Genomic DNA, 9,030 nt, shown 5'->3' with positions numbered 1-9,030 from the left:
AATAAGCTTTTGAAACCCATAACTTGTCATATTTTTCGGGTGCTTTGTCCCCTGGAACACTTTCGACAGGTTTTGAGCGACGCCCGCCCACGCCCATTTTTGGTAGGGGAAATTTCCCCCTCCCGTCGGACCTTCCCCCCGCCACCCGTCTGGCAAATCCTGGCGCCACCCCTGTAGTAGCAGCATCTGTTTCCATAAAGGCGGACCCGGCTATGTATTACTATAATAGGCCTACTGCTGTTTTACCTATTATACAAATTATCTTCATAAAATAATTTCGCTATCTTCGTGATCAATGGACAATGATTGAAAAGTTTCGTTGTATAAGTTATAAAATAAAAACTATAATTTATTCTGAAAATAGTCCGACTCTTGACTCCATGCTTAGTCTACACAAGGTGTCCATTACAACTTCAGGAGTATTAGCAATCAATGTCCCTGTCAATGTCCCTGGGAATACACAACACTAGTCTATACAGACTCTTTTTGAGTTTTTGGTCTTGCTAAAGGAAAAAAAAAAGTACAATAAATTGTTGAATAATAAAAATGATATTCAAGATTTACTCCAGCGAATATTTATTGACTACAATTACACTCCATAACCTAGGCCCTACAACACGCCGAGATATCGAGATGCAATCACATCTTACCCACGCTGAAACATGGTTCGCAAGCTGGACTGGACACAATTCCACTCGTTCCAACACTCGCTGGATTCGCTAGACACGACTTTAATGTTCCTCGTGGAACAAGCTTTCATTAAACAAACCGCTCAGGTTCGTTTGTTTCCTGTTTCTCCACTTAGTCCAATGTTCAAATTTTAGCTCGAGTCGCGGGAGGGTGAATGTTCCATCAGTTTTTAATGCAAATACGCGGAACAACTCATTCTTACGCTAACAAAACTTTTGCTGGGGGATTGTCTCCAGATGTACTGCCCAATTCACCACCGTCCAGAAGGATCCCGAAACAAGTCTTCAGACTTCCCGGCATCTAGATGTGTATAAGAGACAGTCTTCGTTTACCGCGAAAAATAAAATAATGGTCACTCGTCTTGATTGTGTGCTTTGTGTACTCTGGTAAAACATACACTTTATATTTTAAGCTTACTTCTTTTCAGATGCCACCTAAGATCGTCTAGCAGTATTCAAAAAAAATCTCATAGGCCTATCCTACAGTCGATGTAAGAAAGACACATTATGCTGTTAGGCCTACGTATCAATAAAGCTCCTCTTATAAAGGGGTGGGGGGGGGGCTTGCGGACCGCCGCATGACAGGGCATAGACATTACGCCACTGGTGGCCTGCAATCAACTCCCAACTTTTAATCAAATCAGAATAAGTTCCGTTGACACGCATATAAATTTACAACAGTGGTGGCGCCAGGATTCCTGACGTGAGCGTATTGGTCAGGCGTTCCACATAAACCCTTATAGGGGGTCCAGGGGAACATCCCATGAAGCTATGGCATTATTTATAGACTTAATTGATATGAATAAATTGTCTATGCAAAAAAATACATATAATTCTTTCTGAAGGAAGAAAAATTGGGTTTTTTAAAGGAAAAAATCTGCTGTCTACAGTCTAGGAATCAAAATGTGCGTCTTACAGGCTACGTACAGTGTTGGTTTTCTTCCTTCGAGGGCAGCATAGTCAAAATACAGTAGTACTGTACACGTAAATTTGGCTACAAAGTAGGCCTACATTGGTGTATGTTGAGTATAAGAAAAAAATCGCTCGTAGTCGAACTAAATTTAAAATTAATCATTTATTTATTTATTTGCATTCAGGAAAATACAATATTTATAATAATATGCGCTATTAACATAGAGGTATAAATTTATACCTCCATGCTATTAATATCCTCTAATTTATACTCCTTTTTGAAGTATACAATACTTTTTCAGCTTTTATTTTAAATAATAACTGTTCGAGGGGAAATATGTAACGTCCTATAACATCTTTATATTCAAGTGGCACTACATACCTAAAATATCATTTATCTGTTTATTGCTTTAGAATTTTTCAATTTACTCAATAAAGACGGACCTTTGGTGACAGTTTTAATGTTCCACAAACATTCATCTTAAACCTCTTTATATTTACTGCATATCATAGCAAGAAAATGAAGAGGTTTTAATGAGAAAAGATTCAATGGGTGTACAGAAGCTGTGCCTTATGGTTTCTTTAGTACAGGAGTATTGTTCGAATATCGATATCAAAAATACTCATTTTCCTCCAATTATCATAGCCTTTTAATAAATCGGAGAGTTTATTTGTACCTAATTTAATACCATTTATCTGTTCATTGCACATTATGCAATACTTTGAGGATAATCTGAGTTGCAAAATCCAGACGATTACACTATTTGTCCTCAAAGATGTTGGAATAGCAACCAAACAATAATCAGCATGATTAACATTTGCCAAATGATCAATTCAATCAGTCAATAAACTAATCAATTGAAAAATTATTAATAATACAGCAACTCATATCCACAAAAAGTACCCATGTACTTCCAAACAATAAATAAAAAGATACACTAAAGATCACACTAAATCAATATAAGTAGAATGGAATAGGCAGTGGCTATTGTAATATCTGCCCTAAACGAATTCCTAATTCTAACTGGATTTTACTGTTATATTCCAACCCATACATACAATAACATTCCGTCAGAATTAGGAATTTGTTTAAGACTGGTGCAACAATATCCACTGAAAATAAAATAAAACTACACTAATTAAAACAATCTTTTGAGCAGCAATGAGATGAGTTCATAAATCCACACAAATATGAATATTAAAGAAATAACAAATGAAATGGACTCTTTAGAATACAGTATTGGCTTTACATACACATCAATCAATGTACCTCTCCGGAGTTTCAATAAAACTCCACAACTGACTAATTAAAAGACAGCCAGCCAACCACACCCCAAAACATGTGTTTACGTACATTTACGATGTTGTTTTGACAAAACTTGCAACTATATTCAAGGGTGGGCTTAGCGGAACAGACCACTGGTTGATTAATCAATCATCAATTGATTTATTATATAATACTCAATTATCAGTAAAAAATAAAATTAAATCAATAATTATTTGTTTTTCTTTGTAATCTTAAACAATAATTAATAATTACTAACGGTGACTGCTACAGGAATGCTGAAATTCTGTCCTAGGAACAGGTAAGTTTAGTTTTTTTTTTTAACAGAAGATGTCTTATGGGAAAATTGGCACATTTATGAAAAGACTATTTTATTGCATCAGTTTTATAAAATATATTTAATAAAAATCTAGAGGGCTCACTTCATGTCCCTCATGCATATGTGTACATTAGGATGATGATTGAGTGAGCTATAACAATAATATAAATCATTAAGGATTATTATTGTAATTATGCATTTTGAATTCTGACAGATAAAGAGGTAGACAACCAGGTGAGTATTGAGAGCTTTTGATTGGGCGACAAAAATGTGACGCTAGGATAGATTTAAAAAGTCACTGTCCTCTACACAACGTAGATTCAACTTAAACTTGTTTTAGATTCCCAATAAAGAGAACTGAAAATACCATAATGCCATCCCAAAACCAGCTTAAACCGAGTAATTAGCATAGAATGTGACAGTATTGTATATGTCAGTACAGAGAAGCTGTAATATTTTTGGGTCTGTGCAAGGCCATTACCAAAAATAGTGCACGTCGCATGGGTAAGGATGTGTTTTAAAAAACTTAAGGTTGTGAGGTCGAATTCCGTCTTGGTATTCAATTTTCTTTTTTCAAATTTTAAGAAATTTTTATTTTTTTTATTTTGTACAAATGAACATTCTAAATAACATTTTTTTTTTGTACAAATATACGTTCTAATTATTTAAAAATGTTTATCTTATTAGCTCTTCTAAAAAAACCCAATATAATAACTTGCGCTTGTACCGTATTTAAGCGTGAAGGAACGTGCAAAGTGGTCAGTAGTTGCTCTTGTTACTCATACCTTTGGTAATAATAAGTCAATTCTAGTAAATGTCCCATCATTTTAAAGCTTATAATGTGGAGAATAAGACATATTAACATTTTTTAAATTTCTTGACCACTGATGCTGGTTTTGGGATGTCAAGCCTCATAATTATGTGCAGAAAACTGTACGTGAAGTCATTATATCTTTGTAGTGCAATCAAAAGCTTCATACAATATTATACGTGGATATAAACTATTCAGCCTTTGCCTTCTTTTTCAAGTATTCGTTGGTGGTGTTCCAGTACCAGAACAACTGTAGAACAATTGCCCCGCTGCTGCTTGACGAGCTAATGAACACCCACATTAAAACAGGGTCGCCCGTTTCCTGGATCGAGGTGAAGATACGAGCAAGGCTGCCGAGGAAGACCAGGACCATCGTGATGGCGGATAACTGGCCTGTATGTCCGTTGCGATAGTTTTGAAGTATTTGAATCATCTGAAATTTGTATATAAAAAATATTTTATTAGATTTTTAAAATATTATAATTAAAGAAACATTTATAATTTCGCTATTGTCAATACGGCAACCTGACTGTGCCCATACCGCAATATGCAAATGAGCACAGAACAAAGTTCCTGATATCTGGTCAGGTCTACTGATAATCAGGAGCCCTCTTATGTAAATGTTAATGGTGTGGTTATGATGCTTGCCTTCCAATTCAGTGTTCTGGGTTCAATTCCTGTGATGGTAACAGAATATTCTAACGACCAAAGCAACTCCATTGTCTAAGTCTAATAATGAGACAGTCTATGCAGAGCATCTATATTTATTTCCTTCACATTCAACAGCAATACACTCACCACTTACAGGATGGAATGATGCTTTATAAACCAAGTCTCTCATTGAGACCTAGGAAGTGTTTTAGTCATGTTTTTAGTCATGAGACTGCCACAGAAAAGAAATTAAGTTCACTGTTTGGCATATCTTGTCTCTTGTGCCTAAAGACCCTTTCACATCTGTTCAGGTTTCTATTCATATTTCGGTTTTTTTTATAACTGTTCAAATCTACTCAGGCGTACGGTTAACTGGTTGATTGTCACCCTCAGTGGCTTGGCCTAGGTCTATCAACTCGGCCTAGGCCTAGACATATATGAAGTCCCTCGGGGGCTAAGCTAGGCACGTACCTGCGAGGCCAAACCTGGCCCCATTTCCGAAAATACGGTGCTCCACTGTTTCTCGTCCTCTCTAATTTTTAGAAATGTTATCATATAATATTGCATTGAGCTAGATTTGCAATAGCAATTCTTCTATAACATCATCACCTAGACCTAGGCCTGATCTTGCCACTGCCGATGCCATTGCACTCCCTCCTCACCTCACTACGAAATTGTGGTTTTTGATTGGTCAGCATCAATCAAGTGGGAAAAAATCGGTCGTAGACCGATTTGATATGGTAGCCGGAAACTATACCGGTTGCCGTATATTGGTACGGAATAATTGAAAACAGAACATGTCTTCCGCATGGATAAAATAGATATTTGTTTTGCCTGAACATAAGCTGGAAACCTGAACAGATGTGAAAGGGCCTTTGTTGTAATATTTAAAAGTAATGTTTGACTTACTCTAGAGACCAACATGACGGGCATGTTACATGCCTGTAGCGTTGCTAGTACGTTGACAGGGATCTGGCCAGACAGTAATACGTACATGACACCAATGTATGCAACCAAGTATATACCAGCAAGGGATGACTTCTTAGCATACACCAAGCAGAGGATGATAATACCACTTGTTTGTATTGCTAGAAAGAATGCTTCACCCCAAGCACTAAAAAAAAAGGATAAAAATATTAATATGTAATCTGGGATGGATTAACTCATGCTAGAATTCAACATCCAGGATTATTGGTCAAGAAATTATTGATAGATAATAATAAAGAGATTATTTAATAAGGGATAAATTAAAAATTATATATATTCATCCAGCCTTGGAATAATTCATCTAAGTTTTAAATTTATCTTTTGATCTTAAAATTAGTTCATTTTGGGATTAAGTAATCCATTTACCTCATCTTGGGATTGATTCATCAATCCAGAAAAAAATCAGCAAGAGATTCATTCATTCATTCATTCATTCAATGTCTAGTTTATCCAGGCATTAAATCTTCTAGAGCTTGTTTACCCAGCGATTAATTTATCTATGGATTATTAGGCATCTTTCTTACACAGATCTGGTTGGATTGGATTTATTTATTGTCAAACATACCCAGGATAGCCCGCGATGTTCCAAAGAATTATTTTCAGTGGGGTCCTTTACTTGGTAAATTAGACAGTACACAGGGAGACAGTCATTTACCCTGGGCCTTTCTCTACCCCATCCCTTCCTCTTTTTTCACTTCCTCCCTCCCTCCATTCCTCTCTCCCTCCCTCCCCCTCCTCATTCACTCATTCATTCATTCATTCATTCATTCATTCACTCATTCATTCATTCATTCATTCGTTCATTCATTCATTTCATTGGAAGTACAGTGAAATTGAGTTTGCCCATGCAAAGTATAGTGAAAAATATGGGCAGATTTTGAGCTTAACCTATATAGCCTAAAAACAAAAATATTTATGTTCATTGTTATCATCAAACAACCATTGTACATAACATTACAGTTTACTGAAATTCTTATTAAAGCTTTAAAAAAATTTAAACTTACGTAAATGGGAATTGTCTGGCAACAGCATATGCCCACGTGGATGATATAGCATACATCTCTAAGAGGGCGCCAGGTACACTAATTCCTTCACCACTTCCAGCTCTCAAAATCTTAACCATCTGTGGAATCTTAACTAAACAAAATAAAAGAATACAGTCAATCTTATTAAATTATCATTGTTTTCTTCTTCTTTGTGTGTTGCCATGCTGATACCGAAAGTAGAAATACTGTATTTAACCAATAATTCAACTGAATATAATGTGGTAAAACAACAATAAGAGAATAAGACAATAAAGGTGTATAATTTTACAAAATATTGCTGAATTTGAAATAATGCATTCTTTTTATTTGACCTCTCTGGGATTTTCGAAAACCGATTTACTTGTCGAAGTGTAAGGATTCTTTTTACTTATGTATTTTGTTTTGTATGTGAACACACTGTGTATGAGTGTGTGTTACCGATGTAAAGGTGTTGTTTCAATAAATTACTATATAACATAGTAATGTATTTGTACAAGGAAATTGGTCTAAATTAAAAAAAAAATTAAAACATAACCAGGGCAGAAATAAACCAAACTTTACACTAGGCGTTGTTTGCATTAATTAACATGTGCTGTTAAGTATACAGTAAGTTGCTCTTTATTTTTTTTCGACTTAGCATTTCCACTTTCAGTTCTAGTTTATTGCTTTTTGTTTTTGTTTTTGCCATTATGGTAATTTTTTTATACTTACCCATTGCTGAGCCAGCAATGATGCCAACTCCTAATCCTTTGGTTATGGCTATCTTCAAACATGTTTCTGTAAATATAATAAGAACACTAACCATTCAATTTCAAAGGTTTTTGATACATTTTTGCTTTCTGTTATGGTGTTTTTTAGATTACTTAATTTTCCATATTTTGTAAGAAATTTAATTAATAACTTTTTCGAATATTTTTAAAAAATCTTTTTGGTTGTTAATATGCAATTTTATTCAATGTTCTTACATACAAATACTGTAGTCACATTTCTTGTCCATTTAAAATATAAAGTGAGTAATTGAAAAATACTGAAGCATTTAATCCCACTGAGATTGCAAATCTTAAATGCTTTGTCTACAAATGAGGGGATCTGGATCTTGATCATTACTCCTTAGGTAGCTTCTGGACTATAGATTCTTTGGGTGTCTGGAACTTTTCTTTTTTCAGGAATTGTTGCAAGCTCCTTCATGGATTTGATTTCAGTCTCGTCTTCTTCTCAGTATGAAAGAGAATCTGTAACAATCCTTTTGGTGTCTAGAGAAGTGTGACAGGACGCAAAGTGCATTTGTAATGGGATGGCAAGGCGACCATGTAAAGCCTGCTGAAAAACAGTCAATCTGTTTGATGTTCTCCTTAATTACAACAAGTTATCCCGATTTAATTCTTGTTTCATGGCAGTGACTCTACAGAATCTGTCATAGTCTTTCGTGATAAATCATGCACTGATGTTTTGCACTGCTTCAATATATTGTACAAATTGAAATGCTTACAGGTTTCACCTGAGCCGGTTACACATAATTACAAATTAAAATCATGTTTTCATATCTTGTAGAATATACAGCACTCTTCTACATGCATGATTAGATGATTCACAGGATCAACAATATTATTTCTACTAAACTTTATTATTGTCGCTGGTACTTTATTATTGTTGCTGGTACTTTATCATAGACAAGGGTACAGGAAAGGAAGCATTGTAAAGAAAGATTTGCTGGTATTGGATGCAATTAAACTAAAAAATATATATATACTTTGCAACCACATACAGTAGCTATACCGATAGCTATACAGAATATGTTATTTATGTCTAGTTAGGGGTGGGGAGGGGGTGTAGTGGTACAAATTCAGCATGCACACATGGTGCTGTTCTTTGTCTGTCAGAAGGGACAAATTGCTTATTATTTTTTGCTTTAAAGTTCTGATGGGCCTTCTAAGCTGCAGCACGGTTTATGATGGTATCAAAATCAATACCAGACATAATGATCGCTTGTGTTTCCGTCACCAATTTGATTGGCTAAATCTATGGTAGCCATCTTGGATGGTACACACACACAGTTCTGCGTATTTCGAACATCGAATACATTGCGGTTAGCGCTCTAGTATTCTTATTATACCTCTATGAACGAAAAGGATTGTTGGTGGATACTCTTACAAACAAACGAAGAAATACATTAAAATACAATATATTTTTACTTTATCACATTCCAACCCTCGAACGCTTCTGAACGCGCCATGAAATTTAATAGGCCTAGGCCTACAACATTTCTTAAGGTATACTTTGTAATCTACGGGTTTACTAAAAAATACCAACGTATTTATTCGTATTGTTTATTACAAATATCAAAGGCAATT

At 35.1% G+C, this 9,030-nt stretch overlaps 1 protein-coding gene across 1 annotated transcript; it reads right to left on the bottom strand.

The window, feature by feature from the left end:
• Window positions 1-2,046: 2,046 nt before the first annotated feature.
• LOC117121179 (mannose-P-dolichol utilization defect 1 protein-like) lies at window positions 2,047-8,656 on the bottom strand. The gene is made up of 5 exons (XM_033266293.1): window positions 8,650-8,656; window positions 7,391-7,456; window positions 6,659-6,791; window positions 5,577-5,781; window positions 2,047-4,449 (listed from the first exon to the last, which is right to left on the bottom strand). Exons 1-5 carry the CDS (start codon window positions 8,654-8,656, stop codon window positions 4,207-4,209), a joined length of 654 nt encoding a protein of 217 aa, XP_033122184.1. The 3' UTR covers window positions 2,047-4,206.
• Between the last annotated feature and the right edge of the window lie 374 nt (window positions 8,657-9,030).

This window comes from Anneissia japonica, unplaced genomic scaffold (assembly GCF_011630105.1).
Source record: "Anneissia japonica isolate Jap-2015-1 unplaced genomic scaffold, ASM1163010v1 scaffold993_len1110182_cov180, whole genome shotgun sequence".
In the NCBI taxonomy this organism is placed as follows: Eukaryota; Metazoa; Echinodermata; class Crinoidea; order Comatulida; family Comatulidae; genus Anneissia; species Anneissia japonica.
The sequence above is the reverse complement of the archived record's forward strand: the minus strand, read 5'-3'. Positions and strand labels throughout refer to the sequence as shown.

Excerpts from the sequence above, each read along its gene's own strand:
- LOC117121179 (XM_033266293.1), bottom strand. Across the intron at positions 6,792-7,390 it reads CATTGCTGGCTCAGCAATGG|TTAAGATTCCACAGATGGTT; the intron begins GTAAGTATAAAA and ends TATTTTGTTTAG. Across the intron at positions 4,450-5,576 it reads CCGTCATGTTGGTCTCTAGA|ATGATTCAAATACTTCAAAA; the intron begins GTAAGTCAAACA and ends TACAAATTTCAG.